At 52.3% G+C, this 26523-nt stretch overlaps 1 protein-coding gene across 1 annotated transcript in view; it reads left to right on the top strand.

Moving 5' to 3' along the window:
- Window positions 1-22659, top strand: part of MARCO (macrophage receptor with collagenous structure) — a 33965-nt gene extending 11306 nt beyond the window's left edge. Inside the window, exons 2-16 of the mRNA XM_054505889.1 lie at window positions 1593-1694; window positions 2559-2780; window positions 3982-4017; window positions 6255-6290; window positions 6576-6620; window positions 6919-7026; window positions 10472-10570; window positions 10668-10703; window positions 11177-11275; window positions 11368-11430; window positions 18284-18328; window positions 19321-19419; window positions 19947-19982; window positions 20540-20731; window positions 22404-22659. Coding sequence (XP_054361864.1) covers window positions 1593-1694; window positions 2559-2780; window positions 3982-4017; window positions 6255-6290; window positions 6576-6620; window positions 6919-7026; window positions 10472-10570; window positions 10668-10703; window positions 11177-11275; window positions 11368-11430; window positions 18284-18328; window positions 19321-19419; window positions 19947-19982; window positions 20540-20731; window positions 22404-22534 — 1349 coding nt within the window. The 3' untranslated portion in view covers window positions 22535-22659. The remainder of the gene's footprint in view (window positions 1-1592; window positions 1695-2558; window positions 2781-3981; window positions 4018-6254; window positions 6291-6575; window positions 6621-6918; window positions 7027-10471; window positions 10571-10667; window positions 10704-11176; window positions 11276-11367; window positions 11431-18283; window positions 18329-19320; window positions 19420-19946; window positions 19983-20539; window positions 20732-22403) is intronic.
- Window positions 22660-26523: the final 3864 nt, after the last annotated feature.

The following is a 26523-nucleotide window of genomic DNA, read 5'->3' as shown; positions in this document are numbered from 1 at the left end:
ACAAAGCAAAAAAAAAATGTGTTCACGAGCCCCCACTCCCTCCCCTGGGATGCCCACCTATGATCCCTTTGCCCTTCACATCTGCCCTTGGGGCGCATTTCAGCCTCATTTTTCCAAGGGCAACTGTCTGTGTAGGCTAGTGAGGCAAGCTCAGGCCTTGGGGTTAGATGGACCTAGGGGCATGTGCCTGTTGTGTTGCCCTAACTTCTCTGAACCCCAAGTCTGTATAAGAGGATGGTCACACCTACCTTGCAGGATCGCCAAAAGCATTATAGATGATATCAGACAATGCCCAGCACAGAGTAGGTGCTCTGTCAGTATGAGTGGTGGGAAGCACAGGGCCTTCTGCAGGCTGGCTCCCTCCCTTTGGATGCCCCAAAATGGGGGGACAGCTGGCGTGGGGGAAGACTGGTGTTGGAGCCATGGTGGCCTCTTTTGTAATGCCCCACACTGGAAACAGCTTGCCAACAGGGAAATGTCTGCATGAATTGCGGCTGCATGAATTGTCTGTAAGGGATATTAGGCAGCTATTAAAAGAAGAGTTAAGAGGCACCCGGGTGGCTTAGTCGGTTAAGCGTCTGCCTTCAGCTCAGGTTATGATCTCAGGGTCCTGGGATCGAGCCCCATGTCGGGCTCTCTGCTCAGTGGGAGCCTGCTTCTCTCTCTCCCTGCCACTCCCCCGCTTGTGCTCTCCCTCTCTCTATCAAATAAATAAATAAAATCTTAAAAAACGAAGAGTTAAATCTTTTTCAACAAAACAACAACAAACAAACAAAAAACTAGAGGAATGTCCATGGGAAATCATTCATTGCAGAAAGCAATGTACTATATTATATATAATATGATATCATTTGCGTAAAATCAAAAGAAAAAAAGCCATGTCTGTCTAGCAGTGTCCGGGTTTATCAGTTTCCATGAGCAAGCAGGCTAGGAGGAAGGCCACACCCCAGGATGCCCGCAAAGCTTATGTCAGCAGGTTAGGACGCCAGGGAACTGAGGTCCCCTGAAGTCCCTGATTACAAGATTATTAACCCTTGTAATGCTCTCTATGTTGTTTGATAAATTATATTAAGCATGTTTTATTTGTGTAATTAAATAATCTAAAGAAAAAAGAAAACAAAAGCCCAAGTCTGAGTTCCAGATCTGCGTCTCATCACCTAATAGGTATTTCAACTTCTCCAAACCTCACTCAGATAAAGTGGCAACAATCATGCTCCTCCCAAAGTTTTGAAACTTAAGTACGTTAATTCATTAATTCACTTGATAAACATCTCTTGAGAGCCCTCTATCACCAGGCACTGTGCTAGGGCTTCGGGCTGCACCTGGTTTAAGGACTGCACTCTGTCACCTGATGATGTGGGGCCCGGGAGTTTGCCCAGCCACACCAATAAGTGACCGACAATGGCACTTCTTGGCTTGTGGGAGAAGGGGGGTCAGGGGGAGGATTTGGGGGTAGCGGGACTTTGTGTCTTTACCCTTGGCCTTCCCCGGGGGAGCCATCTGCTCACACAGAGCGGGGATTCCGACACAGGTTGGGGCCCCCTGGTCTCTGCCTCCTACAGCAGCCACCTCACACCGAGGTTGTGTTTCAGATCCACACCCCAAGAAGAGAAAGGGGGTGAACTGCTTCATGGTCATGGTGGCCATCTACCTGATTCTGCTCACCGCAGGTGCTGGGTTGCTGGTGGTGAAAGGTAAAGAGGTCTGGTCCCGTCTGGTGCCTCCTGGGGTGACACAGGGTTCAGGTTGAGTGGAAAGCCCTGGGGTCACTGCTGCCCACCTGCTGAGAAGGGGTTCTTAGTCCCTGGGTAGCCAGGTAGCCACATTGATGGGGCTCGGTAGGGGGGAAGTGGACAGGGGAGTGTGTGTGTGTGTGTGTGTGTGTGTGTGTGAGACAGAGAGAGAGAGACATAGAGACAGATCGAGAGAGAGATAGAGAGAGAAAGCACATTCGAGCCTGTGTGCATGAGAGCAGTGAACAATGCAATAATTTCACATGGGTCTGCTGTGTGCGTCTTCCATCAAGTCTCCCCAGTGTCTGAGCGGGAAGGGGCTTTATTGATCAGAGAGTTCATGTTAACATGATTTTACTTACAAAGTGTTCCTGGTCCAAATGTCAAGGTCATGAAGCAATTCCATCTGCAGACACTGAACTCACCCAAGAACATCGTGTGCCCAGCTGTCATAAACATATGTCACACGTATATTCAGGCCACATGTGATTACATCAGACCAACATATTGGTCATCATATGTTCATGCCCAGAGCATGCAGGAAGGCGAAGTTTGATCATGATGCTGTGAGTGCATCCCTAGGCCATGCGGGAATAGTCTATGAACATGTAATGTCATGCTTAAGTGTGAAGTGCCCATGTGCAGGATATAGAAAGAGCTCTGTGCTCACACTAGGTCCTCATGGCACATGAAATGTGTGTTCAGTATCCAGGACCCACAGAAGTTATGCGCATACGACACAAGAACGTCAGGGATGTGCTCAAATGCCTGGGATTTTAATGAAGTCCCTAAAAGAAGGCTGTGGGGTGGGGGTGGGGTGTCCAGTTCTGAATCTGCAGGAACGGCTCTGGGCCCTGGAGACTCACTTCACCAATGGAACACTGGCCGCCGAGGATGGCCTGTCCTTCTCTTTGCTCCAGTCAATGCCCATCCCACACCTCCCTGGGGGCACATTGGGGCTGCAGGTCCTGCATGCCCAGATCACCCAGGTCCGCACCAGGCAGGAGCATCTGCTACGGAAGGTGGACAACTTCACTCGGAGCCCAGGTTTGGCCCCCTCCCCTCTGCACCAGGACTCCCCAGGGGATAGAAAGGAGGGGCTGCTGGTTCATGGGAAAGGGGATCCTTGGACTGGAATCCGAACCCTCTTCCACAGTGAGGAGAACATTCCAGAACCTTGGGGCCCAAGGAAATGGGTGAGAGCCATATGGAGTAAGCATGAGATGGCTCTATAATGTTTGGGAGGATGGGTAAAACAGAGCTTGGAGCAAGTCCCAGGACCACTCCCATGTAGCCAACTAATACAGGCCCATGGCTGGAGAGAGAGTAACGGCCGGCACCAAGAGGTCTGGGCCACGTGGGGACCTCGGAGGGACAGAGCAGTGGGCTTGCTGGGGAAGTGTGATGGCTTGGAAGATAGGGCCCAGGGCAGAAGAAAATGGAGCCCAAAGTGGAGATGCCAGGAGTCCCCCTCCCCTCGGTTTTCTCGGGGCCTGAGACTGGGCCACGTGAGGTGGTCCAACCACTACACCCACCACTCTCTTAGGCTGTGCCGGAACAGGAGAGCTGATTTGGGCAAAAGCAGCTGCTAGGTGTGTCCTCACTATTGCATGGCGCTCCAGCCCCGTGTCTGGGGAGAGCTGGGGCTTAAGGGGTGATCCCATGGCCGCCGTTTTGTGCCCATGGGAGCATTTGCTGAATGGGCACAGGGTCCAGGTGGGAGAATCCCCCAGAGGCTGCGGTCTTCCCAGTGAGCACAAATGAAGGCTGAGCCAGGATGCAGGGACAGGAGACAGCTGTGGCAGATGGGCAGAGTCCAGGCTCAGATGTTCAGATGCTCAGACACAAGGACCATCACTCCCTTCCTTAAGATATGGTGGAGCTGGTTGTGATCAGTACGAGGGGCCCTGCCATTAACCTGAGGCTCTTCCTGAAGAGGTTTGGCTCCCAAGTCTTCTGACAATATAGGGTAGACTCCGGGGGTCTCAACCTTCTTTCCCCACTTCTGCAGCTCCCAGGGATCTACAGCTCCCCGGTGCAGACCATTAGCTGCAACAAAACATCTGGCTTTTTCTAAAAGCTCATTCCTGGAAAATACCCAGGTGTTTGGCTCCTGTTGTCCAAATCCCCCATCTGCCTGAAGCCCTTGCTCCTCAGCCTGGAGGGCAGAGGCTCCTGACTTAGAGCTGGGTGCCCTGGGTGCATGCCCTCACAGCCCAGCCTACAACCCTCTCTCCTCCCCTTGCAGAGCTGTTCCGGGTCAAAGGGGAACGAGGAGCTCCAGGTACGTTAATTTCCCCTCTGGCCCATACCTCCTGCTCACCAAGGCCTTTCCCCACGGGCTCCTGGGCTGATACCTTTCTGGGCCCTGACCCCAGCTTACCTTCCATGGGCCCCCACAGCTCCCCACAAACTCACTGGTCCTCCATTGGGTCGGCTCTCTCTTCCCTGACCTCGTCTGAAGTGGGAAATAGCTTCCCCATCCACCCCACCCCACCAAATCTAAGCCGCCTTCCACGGCCAGCCCAAGTGCATCGCCCTCAGGTGCCCTCTCCCCTGGTACCCCAGCTGCAAGTGCAGGATCCCCCTCTGTCTCCCGTAAGCACTGTTTCCAGATGCCTGTTACCCAACACCAAACTTGTCCCCCCATCTGACTACGATCATTTCCAGGGGTGCACGGCTTACGTCTCCTAGAGCACATAACAGGAGGGGCAGCCTCTGGGACCTGAGTTCTAATCCTAGCTCTGCCGCTTCCTGGCTGTGTGACTTTGGGCCAGTGACGTCACTTTTCTGGAACCTCAGCCACTCAGCTGTGTAAAAACTAACAGAGATCATTTTACTCACCTCCCGGGGTGGCTATAAGACACAAGTGAAGCAATGTGCAAAAAAATGTCCAATAGCAAGTGCTTTCTGAGGAAAACACATGTGCCTTTGTTGCTTTCTCTTTCTACCTGAACACACGCAGTATTAGCTGCACGCATGTGCACACATGTACACACACTTCCCCCCACCCCTACTCCATTTTATCACCAGAGCCGTTGGAATGCCACCTTGAAAATCATTCTACGTGGCGTTCTTGGGACAGAACCCTTTAGCCTCATAATTTTTTAAGTTTGGCCCAGACCACGCTGCTGGTCGTCAAGAGTTTCGAGTCAGCCTTGCATGGTGACACGAGAATCTGTTTGCATCCCCAGCACTCCTGGGGACAGACCCTGGCTCTCTCTGGAGCCAGGTGGCTTTGAGCAAGTCACTTAACACTTCTGAGCTCAGTGTCCTCCCCTGTGAGGTGGGGATAAGGATAGGACCTCCTGGGATTGGTGTGGGGATAAAACGATGAATGTAAAAATGTGTAGTCCGGTGCCCGGCTCAGAATATGTATTTGCTTTGTTATTTTGTCGGGAAGATTAAAGGAGCTAATGCTTGGGCAGCCCCAGCGGGATGGATGTTGACTCCTCCCCTCTAAGGAGATGCTGACTCTAAGGAGTCAGGGCTTACACCTCTTCAGATTCCTGTGTTGAAAATCTAACCCCCAAGGGGATTGTATTAGGAGGTGGGGTCTTTGGGAGGTGATTTGGCCATGAGAGCAGGGCCCTCTTGAATGGGATTAGTGCCCTTATAAAAGAAACTCCAATGAGCTCCCTCACCCCCCTTCCACCGCGTGAGGACACGGCAAGAAGTTCAGAAGAACCTGACCACACTAGCAGTCGAATCTTGGACATCCAGCCTCCAGAACTGTGAGAAATACATTTCTGTTGTTTATAAGCCACCTGCTCTGCAGTGTTCTGTTACAGCAGCCCGAATGGACTAGGACAGGACGAGGAGCCCTGTCCTGCCCTCCTGGTGTGTTGGGAGTCTTGAGTCTGCAAAGCAGCCCATGGGAAGGGACAGAACTATATGTGAGTGACAGCAAAAATAGGTGCCACGTGTCCAGAGCTGGCCACCAGGACTGTCCTGTGGAGCTGGTGTATTGCTGAGCACCTTCATGCTCCGTTTTACTGATGAGGAAACTGAAGCTCAAAAGGAAGAAGTAACTTGCACCAGGTCACCCAGGGGAAAGGGTGGTGCTGCTCCTCGAACCCAGGTCCGTCTGACGCACCTCCCTCAGAACACGTCACCTGCATCACTGCAGTTCACCTGTTACGCCATGAGCTTCTTGGAGGAAGGAGCTCTGCCTTCTCTTTCTTTCCTTCCTTCCACATGGTTTGGCTCATTCTTGGGGCTCAGTGGCAGTGTGTTGAATAAATAACAGTGTGATAAGCAGCCTTGTCACCCCACCTTGTGGGTTGGCTGCTGGGTGTCTCTGTTCCTCAGCTTTAGGTCTTCCAGGTCAAAGGGGACCCAGGGCAGGCCGGGCATCGCATCCCAGGTCTGCCAAGGCCACCGGCTGAGAAAGGGGGCCGAGGGGACCGAGGTGTGCCGTGGAGCCATGAACACTGACCCCTGTCTACCAGCCCCGTAATTGTTTTTGCCCTCGTTGTGCAGGCTTCATTCTGAATCCCTTTTCCTTTCCATGCCCCCCAGGACTCCAAGGCCCGCCTGGAATCAAGGGAGACGCAGGTGGGCAGGGGCTGGGTGTGTGCACAGGGAGAGGGTCCGGAAGCAGGGGCCTCAGCAATTTTATACCCTATGCCTAAGGGACTCGCCTTTTCTTTCCTTTCTCTCTGTCTCTCTCTTCTTCTTGTTCTGCAGAGTGAAATGTTGTCACTGTTAGTGTGTGTGTGGGGGGGGGGGGGGTGACACAGAGAGAAGCCCCTCCCTTCATGCTGGGCATCCTGTCCTTCTGTGGGGCTCTAGAACATCAGCTGACTGAGGAGCTGAGACTAGTTCTTTCCTTCCTCGCAGGCCTCCAAGGACCCAACGGTGCTCCAGGGAAACAGGGAGCCCCTGGTAACGTGTGTCTCCTCTGCTTGGGCTCAGCGGTGCCTTGGCCGAGGTGCTGAGCCAGTCGCCCCGCTACCCCCTCCCCACAGCCCCACCCGCAGCCCCAGAGGGTTGGTGCCCTCCCCCAGTCCTCTGCCCTGGAGTCTTACTGTGCCTCATCGAGACACCCCTAGATGACCTCACCTTCCCCAGACTTCCTCTGGAGGCCCCTTTCTCTTCTCCCCAAATGCCCCCTGCCCCATTGCCTAGGAGCCTATCCCAGGAGGATGGCAGGAGCCCACCTCGTTGGCCATTCTCTACCCAGGCACCCCAGGACAGCAGGGAGAGAAGGGGAGCAAAGGCGATGGGGGTCTTGTTGGCCCGAAAGGGGAACCTGGAGCTAAGGGCAACAAAGGAGACTTGGGTCTCCCAGGTAAGGGCCCTATGGGGGTGTCAGTGCTGGTGGGGGGGCCTGCGGGCTGGGTCCTGTCCCTGTGGAAGCGTGTCTGTTCTGTCCCATGGAGGACAAAGTGGACAAAGCTGGGCTCTGCCTGCCAGCCTCCCGGGAACACACACGAGGTCTTTTCTGTCCAGGTGAGTAGAAACCAGGAACGCGAAAGCTGAGAGCAGTGTGTGTTGGGGGGGGGGGGGGACAAAACCTCATGCCAGGCACGACCTGTGACAAGTGGGGACACAGGCCATGCTAGGAGCTCCGAGGAGAGGAAGGCGAGGGACAGCGGTGGGACCTGAGGTGGGCACAGGGGAGGAGGGGAGACTGGCTGGCAGGGAGGGAAAAGGGGTTCATCCCAGAAGCAGGTGCTACCTCAGAACTATTTGGGGCACTTGTTCAAAGTCCAAGAGTCTGTGTTTCAAAGGCCTGGATGATTTGATGCCGACAGTCTAGACGCTCTGAGAAGCGCAGCCCTGGGGGCTCTGGCCATGACTGAGCACCTTCCTGCCCCTTGTCCTTGGCCTCTTGAGGCCCCCTTGGGGGGTTCGGGGCGTAGTAGGGAGAGTGAGGCCTGTGCAGCTAGTGGGCTTGTTTTGTTTTGTTTGAAGATTTATTTATTTTAGAGAGAGAGAGCGCGTGCATGCACGTGGGTGGGGGAGGGAAGGAGTGAGAGAGACTCAAACAGACTCCCCGCTGAGCACGGAGCCAGATGCTGGATCCCACAACCTGAGATCCGGACCTGAGCGGAAACCAAGAGTTGGACGCTCAACCACATGCGCCACCCAGGCGCCCCAGCTACTGGGCTTATTTGCCATCCCTGCTCTGCACCTGTTCATTCACTTGCATCTCTAGGCACATTTTTAACCAGTTGAGATTTAGTTTCTTCATTTCAGAAAAGAATGGCGATGAAAATAATAATAATTAAATTATGCATACCTTGTAGGACAGTTACAGGGCTAGAGATCATGTTTTCAAACTATCTGCCACATGGTTCAACACTAAACTAATAGCCATTAGAATTAGCAGTACTAGCGATCCTTTCAGGTAGAAAGGGAAGGACTTCAGTTCTAAGATCAGACACACCTGGGTCCTAATACGGCTCACTAGCTGTGCTACCTGAGGCAAATGACTCGACCTCTCCGACCCTAATTTACTCACCTATAAAAGCGGGATAATAAGAGCAACTTCTAATAGGGATCAGTTACAACAGGAATATAAGACATAAGGTGGTGGCGCTGTACCTGCAAATGGGAATATTTACATTGTAAGAGACTAGGGTGCTTGTCTTCAGGAAGAGGGCACTTACAAGGATGTGTCAGTCTTGCTCAAACATTAGAAAGGCACTTGTGGAAGAGAAAACAGACTCACTCTGGGTGCCCAGCAATAGAAGGAGGAGCGATGATCAAGGGTTTCATGAGAGCCAATTGTGCCGAGGTAAGGGAGGAGGAAGGCATTAAGACTTAAGGCTGCCCAGGGATGAACCGGGCAGGCATGCGCGGGGCTCAGGGGCAGCTGCCGCGGGGGCGGGCCAGGGGAGGGGCTGCAGAATTCTTGGCGGGACTGAGCGAAACCTTTGCACCAAGCAGATGGTTAGACAGTTGACCTCTGAGGGTGCTTCCAAAGGCGGCCCGCCACAGTTCTCTGCAACAGGAAAGGGGGCCCTAGACTTTCTCAAGGTGGCCCTGCCAGCCCCGGGGAAGGGGGGGATGACAGCCGGCACTCTGCCCGCGGAGTCTGTGCCCTCCTGTTTCCCATCCCACACTCACCCACCGCCACAAACGCATGGTGACTTTGCGCCAGGGCATGGCACGCACACTCAGAGGTGGACTCGGGCCTGGAAACGCTGTGGCCACCCCTCCTCTTCCCAAATGTCCTCTCCCAAGATCACAAGATCTCTTTCACTCCGCTCTGGTGGTACCGAGGTTTGGTGCTCTTTGTCCCAGCGGATGGGTAATTCCCCTGGTACAGATCCAGGGGACACGTCTGTTTGCCTCACTTCACCTGTAGAGGTGATGGGAAGGTTCGGACATGAGGCGCAGCTGGGGTTCTTCCGTGGGTGGGTGCCAGACCCTGGTTGTTTCACCCAGAACGCCCGGCTTCCCAGGGCTGTCCCCTTTGATGGAAACATGGCAGTTATGGCCACACATAGCCACACACAGATTCCGGCCCAGACCACGCTCCAGAATCCTCCTACAGCCAAGCAATTCCTGTAACGTGATGGTTCCGGTCGGCCCGGAACAATCGGGCCCACCAACCAATTCCTCCAGGGAAGTAATTCCTAGTCCCTTCTAACAAATGCCATTTGTCCCTTCTGCCAAAACCGACACACTCAATGACCAAGAACTGCCTTCATTGGGGCTTGCCCCTGAGGCTTTAAGAGATCTCAACTGTAACCAAGTTCTCTCTGGTTATTTTGTTTCCCATCAAGGAATAATCATCCTTCAAGTATCTAAACCAGGAAGAATCTACGTCCTAAGCCTTGCCCCTAACATCACCCCAGCTTAGACCCAGAAAGCTCTGCATGACCCGTGATTCTTTCCCTCTGCTTCAGACCCTTCTGTCTCCTTTCTTGATTCACTGGAGAGAAGGCTGGTATCCCTCTGAGTCCTCCCCTTCTCTATCAAGAAAATAATGGAATGGAGCCTTTTAACCAAATTCCATCACGCTAAGCCTGTCCCAGGGCAGAGGGGGCTGCTCGGGGTGGGGCTTCGACTGGCAGGGCTAGCAGAGGCGTGCAGCTGGGTCCGAAACCAAACCCATGGATTGGGAAGGGGTTGCCAGCCCCCTGCTCTCAGGAGCCTCCCTCAATTGATATGCACCAAGCCGTGGCAGAAAGGAGGAGGGAGCAGTGAAGGACCGAGGTGAGGACAGGCTGGGACGAGCCTCGAATGCAGATGACAAGTGGAAAATTTGAAACCTCGGGCACCCGGAGAGGCTGTGGCTGAAGCACTGGCAGGAATCGGAGCTGCGGCAATGTTCCTCTCCCCACCCGTACCTTTGAGTCTCTATTCTCAGCATCTGGGATCGACTTTCTGGAATATTCAGATTTCGGTTTGGGAGGCTTGAAAAATAATTCCCCAAACGCAGACACGAAAATGAGCCAGGCAGCCCTGGCTAAGCTTAGCCAGGGCTGTGGTCCCTCCCAAGGGGACCGGCGTGCTGACCAGGGTCCTGAGAGCCTGGCTTCCCAGGCCTGCCCATCAGCCAAGCCAGGTGACCTTGACCATTTTTCACAAGTTCACATCTTGTCTCTGGGGCAAGGTGGTGTGCTCCTTGAGGGCAGCTATTGGATCTTCCACTTCTGGGCTCCAGGTCGGAGGAGCTCAAGGAGTTTGAGTTTGGAATTTGGGTGAGACAAGTGTCAGTGGGATCTGGCAGCTGGGTTTGCCCTTCTCCTACGCCTGACCACGACTCCTTGATTTTTCAGGAAGCAAAGGGGACATGGGCATGAAAGGAGACACAGGGGTCATGGGTCCCCCCGGAGCCCAGGGCAGTAAGGGTGACTCAGGGAAGCCAGGCCCCCCAGGTAAGAGGCTGTCCATTGGCCTGTAAGTATTCCCTTTCCCCCCTGGCAGACTGAGCTATAAGGGAACAAAATCCCTAAAAGTCCTTCTTCATTTCAGGTGTGGCTGGATCTCCTGGAATGAAAGGAGATCAAGGTAAGAACTCTGGGAATCCAGGTATCATTCGAGCTGCCACTGTCCCTGGACAAAGTCAAGTCCAGGGCATGTCTTTTATTTCACTGTAGTGTTACCCCAGAGCCCATGGGGTCTCTTAAAACCCAGCCATGCCCGAGAGGAAGGGGCTTGATTGGCATTCCGTCTTAGAGCTTCGCCGCACTCTGCCCTCCAGGGGTGTGGAGCACACGTTCACAACCCAGGGTGCCTGGTGGGTCCCTAAGCCCCAGACACTGCAGAGCCATGGCTGAGATGAACAGATTGCTCAGGCTGTAACTTTTCTCCTGCTGACTGGGCTCGTTCGCGGCTTCTAGAGGGAGATGATTAAAGCTGCCCAGGGAACACATAAGGTGGTAGGAGGTACACGTGTCACTGCTGAGAAGAGAGGTGTGCTGGGGCAGGGGGCAGCCAGGCTCTCTGGTGACCGAAGCCAACCTTGCAGTTGTCACTTGCAGGACAACCTGGAGCGAAGGGTCTTCCCGGCTTTCCGGGCGCGGCGGGATCTGCAGGGGCCAAGGGGGAGCCTGGCAGCGCTGGCTCCCCGGGACTAGCAGGTGAGGTCCTTGGTGCTGTGGTGGGCGCGGGGAGTGATGTCTGAAGATCCACAGAGCCCAGCCCTCATACCATCTGGGCATCTGTTGTATAGGACCAGCAGGGAGACCCGGGAGTCCCGGAGCCAACGGCGTGAAAGGAAGCAAGGGGGACCCAGGTAACAGAGGGTGTGGGTAGGGGGTGGGTGGGATGCTGGGTGCCAGGAATGGACAGGGAGGAGGACTGCTTCCCAGTGCTCCCACCAGAAGGAGGCAGAGGGTCTCCTGTGCTCTGGCCCCGGAAACCCCTGGATTAAGGAAGACACTTTCTTTTGCCAGGGCCCTTTGAACTCAAAGCCCTAGGGCTGTCCTCTCTCTGCCCAGGGTCCTTGAAGGGCCCCTATGCCATGACCAAACCTCCACCATTAAAGAGAAGGGAAGGGCAGCTGACCCACATCGTCTCCTGGCCTGCCTTCCAACTGTGTGCATTCTCTCCAGTTAACCTGCAATGGGACCCCAAGGGTCAGGGCTCTGGATCTGGGGGGAGGGGGGGGGTCAAGAAACCCTCTCTTGTACATTCTTCCAAAGGGGCTCAGGCTGGGAGGAGTGACCCACAGTAACCAAACTCACAGTGACTACTGTATAAACCTTCATGTCAACTTGGTCTACATTATAAACCATTGTGCCAACTTAGTCTAGATTATAAACCAATGTGGTCTACTTTATAAACCTCTACACCAATTTTGTCTAGTCACTAAGTAGGTCTGAGCAATGGTTTAGAAAGTCTGGGCCACTGTGTTGGGTGCTGGGGCACCGTGATGCCGAATACCTGCTTCCTACCCTCACACCTACAGGTCGGTGCAGGAGACAGGTAGACAGACCGTTGCCAGGAACATTCTGTCGTGGGCTTTTGCATGGAGAAGTGCCGAACACCCTTTAGAAAGCCAAGTGCAGCCTAGAGGTGTTGTAACAGGGCAAGGTCGAGAGAGCGGGCTATGCAGCTGCCTAGGATGGCGTGGACAGTCTGGCACAGCCCCTCGTCTGCCAGAGCAGAAGGTCATGCTGTGTTAGACAGCCTGATGGCCTCACGCGGAGCTGTGTGCAGACTCCCACCAGGGGCAGGTCCTCTCAGGGCTCATCGATCAAGCAGTTGACTGATGGATGGATTGATTCTTTAAACAAATGTGACTTAACTCAGCTAAATGCTTTAGTTTCACCGTGTCCCCTGTCTGGTAGGGGTGGCAAAAGGCAGAGCAGTGTAGGAGTGATGTAAGAGCTTGAGCTGAGTCTTGTGGAATGAGTGGAGCCTGGCCATGGGGAGGAGGGGAAAGGAAATCTAGAGAGAAGGAATAGAGCAGGCGAAGTCATGGAGGAATGAGGCAGAGCTCTGTAGGCTGCTGTTCCCGGCATCTGGGGTTGGGATGTGAGAGAGGGTCAGGAGCTCTGGCCAGAGGGGTGGGTGGGGGCCACCTCCTGGCTGGCTCTGGATTCTGGGCCTTCAACCACTGGGGTTTTCCTGAAGATAATCGAGAGCTTTGGCACAGGCCGTTCTAATACCCGTTGTCCTTCTAGCCCATCCAGCCTCGGAGCTGATTTCTTTTTCACGGGCTGTGTGTCAGCGTGAGCTGGGGATCTGCTACCTGATGTCATGTAGATACCACCTGAAGGCACCCAGCAAGGTGTCACGTTCTGGGTGTTGTGGTCAGATGTCCCTGCCTTGTTGGCTGCCTCTTCCTGATCTTAAATATTTTCACCTTCTTTGGTCCCAGAGCTTAGGGGGTCTGACTCTAGGGCCTGAGGCTGCCCTACCCCTGAGTTTTCTGCTTGGCTTCATAGTGATGACAGCTTTCATCCCTCAGTTATAAATAATGAGTCTCTCTCCCCAACCTCCACCGCCCCCCCAATTGCCAGACTAATGGTTCTTAACTAAGCAAGGGTATCAGGGGTAAAACATGATTTTACCCACAAGGGACACTGTGCCCACTCCCCAGGCCCCCAGCCTGTGTCTCCCACTGTCTGAAGGTAGGAGATTTTGCCCTGTACTCCATATCCTGGGAGGGCTTGCAGAAGAAGAGCAGCTCCTGATAATGAGCATTTCCATGACAAGCCGGTGGGATAAGCACTCTCATTAGCGCTATGTCACAGTGACTTGCCCACACTTGAGGAGCCAGGAGGAGGCACAGCCAGAACTGGAATCCTAGCATGGCCGACCCAAAGCCTGGGGCCTTGTCCGTTACACTCTGTCATGCTGTCTTCCTCCCCAGGCAGCCTGAAAGTACCCCCTACCCCATCAGGCATTCTGATGAGCGACACCTTCTCTCTCCATCCCAGGTCAGGAAGGATTAGAGCTGAGGCTACAGCAGGTTCTTCCATTCCGAGAAGGAAACCTGATGTGTTCAGGCCCTGTTATGGCCCACCTCCCTTATAGCACAGAGAACTTTGGCCCAAAGCCTGGGGATCGTTTTAACCCCATTATCAAGTTCCCATACATTTGTTGAGCACCTTTTTGGGCATCTCCATCAATCAGGCCGAGAGGTAAATGCCAACCAGGCAAATTCTAAGCATTAGTCCTTAATTCCGCCTACCCAAGTAAACATGGGGATTACGTTTTCAATTTGGAGCATGTGATGATTACAACTTACGTAAAATTGCATAGGTTTCCCACACAAATCCAAATGCTCATCTCCATCTAGTAGCTAATGGTCCCATCTCAAGAGGGAAGTCCCACAGGTCCATAATCTGGCCGCACATAGGCCGGTCTATATATCATCCCGAAGGCAGAGGTTAAGGAACTCTTGGAGAGGTTAGATTTCTCAAGTGGGAAAAGGAAGGATGGGTGGTGGTCATGGAAGATAACGCACACTTTTCCATGTCAGGACATTGGTATTCCCCCCAACTAGAGGTAGTATGGTGTTTGTCCAGTTTTGATTATATCAAGCCAGTTTTTCAAACCAGTTTCCTATTTTGTAAATAAAATCGTTAATCTCTCACAAGAATATCTAGCCTCCCTGGATGAAAACAGAGAAATTATAGTGCCTTGGCTTGACCTAGGTTAACAGCCAGATCCCATTATCGTGCATTAATTATTAAAAAAAAAGAAGTCTGTTTATGATTAACAATGCCTTTGGGCCAGGCACTATGCTTGGGATTTACTCCTATGATCTTAGCTCATCTGCCTGAGCCCCTGAGTTTCATCACCCCTACCTTACAGCCGAGGGAGCAAGCACTCCCCAAGGGTGAACAATCTCCTCGGGGTCTCACAGTTAATATACTCTGAATCTCAATCCCAAAGTCAGATCCCAAAGTTGTGCTTTTCCAGATTGTGTTGCATAAAATAACATAGAGTGTAGGACTCTAGAGAAGTCCAAATCGCCTGCACCTCCCATTCCATAGTAGATGGGTAAATCCTGGCTCAGTCACCAAAAATCCTCCTGTTGTAAACGGTCATTTACCATACCCCAACCCATTCGGGTGGAATGTTTCCCCGTGTTGACACCTCTTGAGAGAAAGCAGCCATCTCAGATTGAAGATGGTGAAGAGGAAATTCTTTTGGTCTGTCGGGAAGACAAACCGCAACATATCACGTAGGGCATTATCACTCAGCAGAACTTTCTCCGGAGGTCATTTCCTTTACCATTCACGAAGCAGCATTTTACCACCCCCCAAAACTTAGTTTTTTCTAACCTTTGATCTTTCAAAGGATTTCAAAATTATCTGATTTGGGGGAAAAGATTGCAAAGTACAAAAAAAAACCCCACAAAAATTAATTTTAGCTCTGAATCCCTTAGCCATTTCAAAGTTTGTTGGGCTTTGATTTTCCTCTTGAGACAAAGCCAAAATGCAAATAACCTGAAATCCATTTTCTCATCTGTATTGGAAGATATTTTATTGTGAAGGTAAGCAACAAAGAGTAATTCGTAATAGCAATTAAGCCCTATATTGTGAATATAATTTCTCAGTTCATTCCAGTCCCCATATCGAAGTACTGAGTTAGTCCCAGAATTTATTAAATTTTACCAACTCACATTTCTAACTTGTCGCTTATAAAACCTGTCCTCATTTTCCTCTAAATCTCTCAGGGGTATCTGCAAAAGTCTACACGCATCCCAGTTTTGGTCCCCAACCCGCCATCCTACTTCTGCTACATAACTCAGTCTGTCAGTTATTAAACACATCCTCACTCTGTCAGGCTGCACTTAGCCTGTATGTCAAGATGCTACTTAAGGAGTTTCCTAATGTGCCAGAAATTTCTACATTAAATCAGAGCTGGAAGATCTGCTCCCCAACTTGACCCAGGCCTCTGGGTTTCCTCCTCTGTGGAATGTGAGGAATAGTCTAGAATATATATCCAGGTCCCTGCTAGCTTGACAACACTCTGGGTTTGAAATTGGCAATTTCCCCTCAGAGCAGGAACATTCTAAGATTTTAGGCAAAAGACCAGCTGAACACTAAACAATAAGGAGATGTTTGCTTTCTAATGAAACGATTTTCTTGGGGGAGAAAATCATTTCTCTAAATAAACACCTTGCAAATAAATATTTTGGGTCCCCTCAGCTTGATACGTGTGTGATACCCAGAAAAACTCAGTTAGCTGTGGTTTAAAGGAGAGACCAGCATTTGTTTGCCTCAGAGACAGGAAGGCTGCTCAAAGGTGAGCTGGGAAGTGGTTGTTAATGCATCAGTGAGGTTTGTTTAGGGCAGTGTTACTCAAAATGTGGTCCTCGGACCAGCAGCATCACCACAACCTGGGAACCTGTTAGAAATGCAGCATCTCAGATCCACTGACTCAGCATCTCTGGGGTGGAGCCTGAAAAGCCAAGCTTGTTTCCCGAGCCCGGTACAGGCAATTCTGATGCACCCCTAGTTCGACTACTCATTTAGGGGAAAGGGATGGCCCAGGGTAGTCTGCGAGTGTCTTTGGAACCAGGTGGACAGCCTGAGTGGGAACTCCAGGAAGGTGGGAGCTGCCGTGCTAACGGGCCCAAGGAGCAGCAGCACCCAGTGGGAGACCAAACGTGGGTTACAGCCCAACTGCCCCACTCCCTCCCTGTGTGACCTTGGATAAATCACCTAGCATCTGTGACTGTGGACTTCCTCCTTGTCTGTATAAAGGAAAATGGCACGACCTGCAGGGCAGCTGAAAGGTGGAATGAGGGTGTGTATAAAGCTCCTAGCAGCGGGCCTGGCTCAGCAGATGCTGAGTCCCCGGGAGGGGAGGACCTGGGGAGGAGGCTGTGAAAATGAGGTGGGGGTGGGGGTCAGGCCATGGGGACCACGGACCTAGGAATAGGGGAGTCCCTATGATTCCTGTCTGTACAGGGTGTGCTTGTCATTTGGTGCTTTGGGGACAGCTGGAGATGGGCACTTCTTTGGGAGGGGACAATAAAGGGAGGTCACGGGGCCTGGGGCCCCTGCACCTTGCTTCCAGGGACAGACTCTCAAGGTAGAGGTTTCTGCAATATGGCAGTCTCTAGGCCACAGAGGGCCAAGGGTCAAGGTATGGCTGGTTTTTCTATTTACTAACAGCCAAAGGCAGATTTCTGAGTGTGGCTTCTCCTCTCTGATCTTGACACATGCAATTCAGATGCTGATGAGCAGAGGAAATTTGTGCTGCCTTAGCTGGGTCACCTCAGGTCCCCGGGGAAACAATTAGGGGGCTTGTTGGGCAGCGAGCCTGGAGCTCATCTGGGCCAGGGTCTGAGGTGCTCCCCCCAGAGGGGAGACAGACACACGCCAACAGGGTCCGTGGGGTCTCTGTGGCAGCACTTACTGAGCACGGGCCAGACACGAGGCTCAGCCCATGACACAGGCGACTTCATTTCAGTCTCAAGACCACCCCTGAGGCAGCCAGGAGACTCAGAGCAGGAAAGTGAGGCTCCCAGAGGGCAGCACCTTGCTCAAGGTCACAGAGGCAGATGCCAGCCCGGGCCGGCTAACTCTGGCCGCTTTGCTGCCTCAGGGGGAAGTATGCCATCCACGGGCAAGGCCAGAGAAGGCTTCGCGGTGAGGTGACATCTGACATCTTAGCAGGTTTTACAGGCTTGATCTGAGTTCTCCAGGGGATGGAAAGGGTGAGGCATTCTAAAAAGAGGGACCGGAGCAGGTGCAAATGTCCTGCGGTGGGCCGGGGCCTGCCTGCCAGGGTCTGACGTCTGAGTTTCCCTCAGCTCTTTTTTTTTTTTTTAAGATTTTATTTATTTGAGAGAGAGAATGAGATAGAGAGAGAGAGCATGAGAAGGGGGAGGGTCGGAGGGAGAAGCAGACTCCCTGCTGAGCAGGGAGCCCGATGCGGGACTCGATCCCAGGACTCCAGGATCATGACCTGAGCCGAAGGCAGTCGCTTAACCGACTGAGCCACCCAGGCGCCCTCCCTCAGCTCTTGGAAGAGGCTCGCTGAGCCTCAGTTCTGTCCCATCCCTCACATGAGGGGCTGAACTAGTTGCCCTCTCAGATCCTTCCAGTGTGTCCTGCTTTTCCGGTGCCAAGGTCTAGCAGTAGCAGCTCTGAGCTCCTGGGGCTTCTGACCCAACCACACGAATCCTTAGCCACATTAGGGCCACAATGAAATGAACCAACAAATGCTATGGAGCAGCTGCTGTGGGTGAGGGCCCCCAACACCACTGGCGGCCAAGGAGTCCCCTCCACAGCCTTCTAGAAATAAAGATGACTTTATTTTCAAAATATCTCTCACTTCTTTTCCAATAAAATGCAGGCAGGAAGGAATGGGATTGGATTTATACACTGAGTCAGGCTACCATCGGACAAAGACGGCCAGCCAGTAAATCCAGAGTCCGTCTGTCTGTCTAACTCTGACTTTCATCCACTACCTTTCTACTTCACCCCAACACGTGTCCCCATTTATCTGCGGTCTGTCTCCTTTTATGCTCTGCTAAGGAGGCTTTAAACAATCGTGGAGAACCAATGTATCTTTCCGTCTGCATTAATCAGACAAAAGGTAGAGGTTGTCTAAGATTAAAAGTGTCTAATATCTAAGTTTTATTATCCCCCCCACCTTTTGTATTTCGATCTTAGGACTTCAAGGACAGAAAGGAACAAAAGGAGAATCAGGAGTTCCAGGTAAAGGGCTGGCTTCATTTACATTTCTCAGAATGATGTCTGGAAAGCCTCGTGCTCGGAGGGCAGGTCTTGTTGACTTTGAACGTGCTGCTGTCACCTTCCCCCAAAGCGGCCGGGGCCCAAGCCTGTTTGTGGCTAGGACTCCTGTCCTCTGTCCCTCAAGCCTCAGATTCTTCCCCTGGAAAACCTGGAGAGGGACAGAACTCAGGGCCCTGAGGCAGGGGAGAGAGGGGCTGAGCTGAGGGTGGAGAAGGGGGAAGAAGGGGCTGGAGAGCTGGTGGTCAGCTGGTGGCCTCAGGCCGTGCAGCCTCCGTGGAGCTGGGCAGTCTTCCTCTGCAGGCCCCAGGCTGCAAGGCCTCTATCTGCTTCCCCATGTCTGTGTTGGTCCATCTCCGTCTTCGTCAGTCCCCTGAAGCTTCTCCCGTCCTCCTCCTGCTGCTGGCCCCTGGCCTGTTACGATCACCTCAGTTTTCCAAGCCCCTGCCTGTGGTCCCTCCCTGAGTGCAGCACTTCCCACAGAGCAATTCTAGTCTTCTCCACAGCCCCGCCCTGATGCGTGCCGACGCGAAACTTCTCAGACACATTTCTTGAACTGTCTTTCTTCCTCCTGAGTTGGATATTTGGTTCCTATTTGAACTTACTAAAGGAGATCTCGGAAGCCTAGAAACATTCTAGCAAGTTCTCCCAGAATGGCCAGAACTTCCACACAATTAGGTGGTCTGATGAGGACCGACAACCTCTGGAATCAGCCGTTTTGACCTGTGTAGCACTCATGTGAGAGTCAGTGCAGAGATCACAGCAATACCTGGCCCCCCCGCCCTCACCACCTCTCCTAGGTGGGCCAAAATCACAGGCTGAACATCCAAACAGCCCATTCATGGGGGCGGGGAACGTGCTTGTCAAGACAACCCAGTCATTAAAGCCCAAGGTCCTTGGTCTCCCTTGGAAAGCAGAGCGGAACATCTGAGGGAAGCGGTCTCTCTCCTCTCCAGGTCCTGCGGGCATGAAGGGAGAAATGGGAAACCAGGGCCTGGTAGGCCCCCAGGGTCCACCGGGACTGAAAGGCCAAAAGGGAGAGCAGGGAGCGAAAGGTAAGGCCTCAATCTGTGATTTGTGGGTTCTGAGGAGAGGCCCTGTTGTAAGGGGTTTGGGAGTTTTCAGAACCAGAGGTGTAGAGGTTTATTGGCTCCCTGGACAAGTTCCGTGCTGGGCTTGCCCTCAGCCCTGAGCACACGGAAGTGAGTGAGGCACAGCCTGGGCACCCAGAGGGGCAGACACGCGAATGTGTGCTTGCACGATACCCGGCCACACCCTGGCCCCCAGAGCTTTCCACAAAGGAGATGCATCCCACTGTCTGTCTCTTACCTGTTCAATGCTCCTCACTAAGCTAACTTAAATCCTTCCTGCTGTAGGGCAAGCCTAGTTCATCTTGCTCAACCAGTGGTGCTCATGGTACATCTAGTCCCCAGGATGCCAGGTCACTGGCAAAGCTGGAGGAGAGAATCTGCCCTCCCCACCCACACCCTCGTCCCTGCTGCTAGCAAAGAAGGGTGAAGGGGTCCTGGCTTGGTTTCCTTTATATTGTGTGTGTTCTTTTTTTTTTTTTTTTTTTTGGCAGGATCTTCTGGAGCGCAGGGAATACGGGGAGAAAAAGGTAATTATTAATTATTATTAATTCTGTTCTCTTTAATTGGTGCCTTCGAGAGAACTCTGTACTTGAAAACTAGCTGTGGTAGAGGAGAGACCCTTGTTCTCAGAGAGATTCCTCATTTTGGGAAAAGCTAGCAGACTCATCCTTTGACTAAGCCTCCCCAGGACGACATAGAACCACAACACAACTGTTTAGCTCCCCTCCCCCACTTCCTTCACTTTCTCTCTTCTTCCCTCCCTCCCTCCCCTCCTTCCCTTTCTCCCTCCCTCCCTTCTTTCCTTCCTGCCATTTCCCCCTCAACGTTTCCTTTCCTTCTCGCCACAAGACAAGGCAAGATGCAGCCGGCTGGAGAGGCAGGACCAGCCGCAGGTGGATGGAGGCTGCTCGCCCGGTTGTGTTGGTGTCACATGCAGGATGTTCCCAGCTCTGGTGATGGCCAAGCAGGAGGATTCCCCCTGCCCCTGAATAACAGAACTTCCAACAATGAAAAGGCAGAGCCTGCATCCACACAAAGCCCGAGGCTGCTCTCTTCACCTCTCCCACGTATGTCTTTCACCCAGGTGAACCCGGACTCAGTTATCCGGTGCAGATGGTCAGGATTATCGGCACTAGGAACCGAGGCCGGGCTGAAGTTTACCATAACAATGTCTGGGGGACCATCTGTGATGATGACTGGGACAATTCAGATGCCACTGTCTTCTGCCGCATGCTGGGCTACTCCAGGGGAATAGCCCTTACCAATGTAACACCTGGTGAGTGGGTCCTCGGCCAGGAGCCTCTTTCCTGGAAGTTTTCCCTTTGGTTGCAAGTGACCCAGTGAGTTTGGGTTAAAGAAAAGGATTGGCTTAAGCAACTGAAAAGTGCTGCCGTCCAGGCTAGCCACCCCAGGACAAAGAGGACCTGGACAGCAAAGGCTTGGCTGGGGCTCTGGCTGACCTGGCTTGGTCACTGTCTGTGCAGCCCGGGAAGCCAGATTGCTCCATGGCCAAGGGTGTTGGTGAGCCGTGGCTCTCTGAACGACAGCGAGGTGCTGGTCATGGCAGAACAGAAAAGTTGCAGGGTAGGCAAACACAAGTGCTCATCTCAGCTATCTGGAAACTAGAAGCCAGGAATGGCCATGCTGTGATCATCCTCAAGGAGAAGGTACAAAGGGAAAAGAAAACAAATCAGAGCAGGGACTTCCTAAAATAAGTTTTGGAAAGATATCCCAGGGTGCTAGAGACTCGGCCTATCTCTTTCAGCAAAAGGTTCAAACTTTCAATAAAGTAGTTAAGTCCCCAGGCTGAGACCATTTCTTTGGCCACAAGAGTTGACCTGGCAGGGACACTAGGCCACCTTCTCCTGCCCCCACCCCCAAACACTCTCTGCCTTTCCTCCACCCTACGGTGCCTACTTGCTTTTTAACCTGAGTTCCATATGGATTATAAAACTCCTTTAAAGTATGTGTTTTCCTCATATAGATTACACTTAATGTAGATCGCTACACTGTAAACTGTGTAAAAGTGTAAATTACTGTAACCAAATACAGATCTTCCTGAGTTTATGATGGGGTTACATCTCAATAAGCCCATAGTAATTTGAAAACATTGTGTCAAAAATGCATCTAATACATGTCACCTACCAAACATCACAGCTTAGCCTCGTCTGCCTTAAGGGTGCTCAGAACACCTACACTGGCCCACAGTTAGAAAAAATCATCTAACATAAAGCCTACTTATAATAAAGTGTCGACCAGCCCATGTCATTGATTGAATACTGTACTGAAAGTGACAAACAGCATGGTGGTCTGGGTACGAACGGTTGTACGCGTATCGTATATTGGTTGTTTGCTCTCATGATCACCTGACCGACTAGGAGCTTCTGCTACCCAGCATCACAAGAGAGCATCGTCCCACATATCCCTAGCCTGGGAAAAGACCACAGTTCAAAATCCCAAGTATGATTGCACCATCATTAAGTTGGAAAATTATAAATCAAACCATCGTAAGTCAGGACTGTCAGTCATCCTGCTGTTTTCCTCTGTGCTGTTGATCTGAAATCAATTATATCCAAAGGAGGGGATTTGGAAGAATGTGTGAATGCTTTTGAGCCAGAGAATGGCCTGGTTCAAAGGGCATTTGAGGAAAGTGGGTACGACAGCAGGGACTAAGCAGGAAAGAGACAAACACTGGGAGGCCCCCAGGAGGAAATTTCAAACAGAGCACAGATTAAGTATTAATAATTAATAATAGAGTATATATCTTTATCTTAATCTATCTCACCTAATCTTTGGATGAGACTTTTGTTAAAGGGCAGAAAGCAGGAGGGAGGCAGAGTCATGGCAGGAGAGCCTGAGGGGCTGTGAGGGAAATTGGTAGCCTACCCCAAATGCAAGTTTGGCCCTAATCCTGCTCTCCTCTATCTCCCTGCTTTCCCTATATCCAGGCAGTGGGGAAATCTGGCTGGATGACGTTGCCTGTCGAGGGACAGAGATGAGCCTCTGGAGTTGCCAAAAAAGCAACTGGGGCTCTCACAACTGCAACCACAATGAGGATGCTGGCGTGGAATGCAGATGACCTCCCACAGCCCCTCCACTGTGCTGTGCCCAAAGTGTCTGCAGACATGGACACTCAACTTCTCGGGGGGAGGGCCAACACTCTCTGAAGGGTCACTCTGGGCTGGGGCCACTAATAAAGCTCAAAGCACGACCTGGTAATGTCTTCTGCCGTGGCTGAAATCACTAGTTCATACCTCCCGTCCCTTATCGATGAGCCCATTCAAGGGACACATTTCACTGAGTTCTCACAGGGGGACAGCGAAGTCTCAACATATAGCCAGGGGGAGGGTGCGCTCGAGGGGGACCTAAATGCGACGTGGAAAGTGAAGAGTGCCTATAGTCAAAACGAGGCATGCCCGTCCCCTCCCCTTAAGCTCCCTCACTGGAGCTGTTCGCCAGCAAATGGGGAGGTGGGCACACAGTTGACACCATGTTGCATGAAAAACAGGAACTGTGCCTTTAAGCATGAAAATTAGTTTTCTTAGGATGTGAGCTCCATAAATGAGAGGACTGTTGTCTGTTTTATTCACCCATGTAGGGGCTCAGTAAACATGTATTTAATGAATGACCGAATTAAACCAAGAAGGTAGAGCAGCTCATGTTCTGAGCAACTTGGCTCCCCCCTCCCTTTTCAGGCTTCCTCTGGGTTCTAAACTTTCTGAGTGCAATCTCACGTGCACTCTCTCTCTCTCTCTCTCTCTCTCCCTCTCTGAACATCTAGTCTCTTCCCTGCACTGCACAACACCAACCACCTCTTCATTCTCCAGGCAACCTCCTAAGAGATCTTTAGAAATGACAAAGAAACCACCATACTGATCCCTGCCTAAAGCCTTCAATGGCTCCTCCTTCCCCGAGGCAGTGAACCACACTCATCACCTGGCTTGCAAGGAAATGCCCCTGACAGTTGACCCCACACTTCCCTCCCGTAACCTTGATGCTTCGTTTCCTCTCTATGTTACATCCAGTATCTCCCACACATCACACGACAGTCTCTTGCTGTTTTCTGATTGATTCTCTGAATAAATGGAAGGAAGGAAGGAAGGAAGGAAGGAAGGAAGGAAGGAAGGAAGGAAGGAAGGAAGGAAGGAAGGAAGGAAGGAAGGAATGCTAAGCAGAGTACTCTGCTTTTCTGCACTGGGATTGCTTCATAGTCTTCCCGCAGCTGGAGGGCAGGTCCTGGTGTATCATACTCTAATTATTGTGACTAAGGACCCCCCACTCAAACAGTTTCCCAGGAACGAAGGAATGGTTTTCTCCAAAGGTGAATCTACTCTTGGGTCTTTTATATTTTATAAGGTTGGCTTTCAAAACAAATTCATGGAGCCCATGATGTACTAGGAGTATTGTAAATTTTTTTTTTAAGATTTTATTTATTTATTTATTTATTTGAGAGACAGAGAGAATGAGAGACAGAGAGCACAAGAGGGAAGAGGGCAGAGGGGGAAGCAGACTCCCTGCTGAGCAGGGAGCCCGATGCGGGACTCGATCCCGGGACTCCAGGATCATGACCTGAGCCGAAGGCAGTCGCTTAACCAACTGAGCCACCCAGGTGCCCGAGTATTGTAAATTTTAAAAGTTCATCTCTTCCTGCTGCCTCAACATGCCCACAAACACGCTGTGAACACCCAGTCCCCTTCCTACCTCCCATGACTGTGAACTAGTGCTGGTCAAACACCAAAGGGCACCAAGGAAATTCCCTTGTGTCCTTTGCCTGTGTACCTACCCAGCCCCCAGGTAAAGGCCTTTACCCATGGGTTCCTCATGGTCCCTTAGCTCCCCACCTTCGTGGCTGAGCCTGGTCCCTTGGCGCTCTTCCCACGTGGTCCCCCCTCTTGTCCTGCAGTGACTCTGTCTCTCTAGGACCTGTGAGTTTAATAAACTTTGTTTTCCTGCTCCTCTCCTGTGTCCCCTCTTGTGGCAGCCCCTGAGTGACCATCCCCTAAAAGGACAGGGAACAGTAGAGTATCACATGATATGTGATATTATTCCCATCCTCTAAATGAGCCAACAGAGTCGCAGTGAGGTTAAGTGATGCGAGATTGTGGCTCCCATTCATCACCCTTCTGTCCGTGGCCTTCACAGTGTGACTTCCCAGCTCATCATCAGAAGCCTGGTCTGTTGCTCGTTCACTCTCTGGGCATTCCTGGCACATTATGAAGATTAGTGCGTGCTAGCCCACTGCGGGAAAAGTGAGCTTGTGGAGCAGGGTCCTGTTACCCCGGCTGAGGCCATCCTTCATCAGCCAGCCTCTAGCTGGCCACAGTCCCAGTAGGGAGTTCAGCCAAGGCTGCTCAAGGAGGAGGAGGAGGAGGAGCTAACTGTCCAACCAACCCACGAACTCATGAGCAATCACAGCTGGTTGTGGGTTAAAGCCACTAAGTTTGGGGTGTAGTTTGTTATATAGCAAAAACCACCTAATAAAATGAACTTGACTAAGGACCCACAGCCGGTAAGAAGCAGAGAGGGATTTGAACCCAGGTCTGTCTGACACCAGTAAGATTAAGAGACAAAGGAGAGTTGCTGCCCCTGCACATCTGCTCAGGCAGCTCCTCTCATAAGCTCTCAGGCCAAGCCAAGCTGAGAAAACTTCCCCTCCAGAACCACGGGCGGAAGGAGGGTGGGCACGGCACGTGGCCGCAGTGTGGGCACGCTGGGTCTGTGGCTGATGGGCGGCTGACTGTGGGCCCGAAAGGAACTGGGTAAAATTAGCATGACGCATCCTCAACGGCCAGAGAGCAGACTGGGGTGGGGCTGGCGCCGCGGAATGTTCCGCATGACCTCCTAACCTCTGTGAGACACTGCTGTTCACTTGAAGTAGTTCTCCTCCTGCTTCCCCTTCCCCTGGCTGAGGCCCACAGGACAGACCCCAGCACGAGGCAAGTCGGGCTGAGCAGGACAGAGACGGCCGGTGCTCCAAGAGCGCTGCGAGCACAAAGCCTTGTCACTTCCTGCCCAGCAGGGCAAGCCCAGAGAGCTTCCTGGCACCCAGCTAGAGAGACGCAGCTACGAGCGCAGGTTCTGGAGCCAGACTGCCCCAGAACAGGCTTCCACCTGGACAGTCAAGGTGTTGAAACTCTCTGGGTTCCTTGTCTATAAAATACAGTAACAACTGCTCCCTCTCAGGGTTCTTGTGAGGGTTAACTGAAATCATAAGTCAAAAGAAAGCATTTAACAGGGTGCCTGGCACCTGGTGAATGCACAGTGTTCGTTACTACTATCCTTGAAGACCCTCCACAGCCCACCCCTTGCCCCAGCACTGCCCTGCTGGGCCCTGTGCCCCAGCAGGCAGGTTTTCTTGGGGCTCTCCCATCGGCACCAGGCTTGGGGGTAGGACACACTAGGATGGGGCGTCCAGGGCCCCACACAGACGGAGCTGGCAGTGGGTCAGGCTTACTGGGGCTCAGGCTTGTGAAAGACGAAAGGTAGGAGCAGGATGGGGCATGTGAGCCTCAGACCTGCTCGTCTACATGACTCTACAGGGAAATGTGGAGTGAAGACTGCCCCCCAGAGGCGGCTCATGCTGGGCAGGAAGAGCCAAGCCCTAGACCTTCCCCCCTTCCCCCTGCCCCCTTCTGACGCTGGCCAGGCTGCCCTGGAAGTGCTAGACCTTGACCCGGAAGCACGCAGCCTTGACCCGGAAGCACGCAGCCTTGACCCGGAAGCAGAGGTGAATAACGAAGCGCCACCTCGGGGCTAGCGCCTTTGTGCTCCCGCCGCTCAAGGGCAGGTTCTCTTGAAGTCGGAGACCTAGGAGGCCTCTGTGCCTGCCGAAGATGGTTTGGGGGAAAGAGTATGGGATTTCGGATCAGATTCAAATTCCAGCACCAATGACCAATTGTGTGGCTCTGGGGAAGTCACATAACCTCTCTGAGTTTCTGCTTTTCCATCTGTAAAGGGGGGAATAATGATGATGATGATAAAAATGGTAATAATATACTGGCTCGTGTGGATTCATGGCTGTGCTCTTGGCACTTACTGGGAACTGAATAACAGCAGCATTCACTAGGA

Source organism: Mirounga angustirostris, unplaced genomic scaffold (genome assembly GCF_029215605.1).
Source record: "Mirounga angustirostris isolate CCGP_5_RB_7025 unplaced genomic scaffold, mMirAng1.0.hap1 SCAF_3, whole genome shotgun sequence".
NCBI classification, from domain to species: Eukaryota; Metazoa; Chordata; class Mammalia; order Carnivora; family Phocidae; genus Mirounga; species Mirounga angustirostris.
This window is presented reverse-complemented; position numbering and strand designations above follow the sequence as displayed.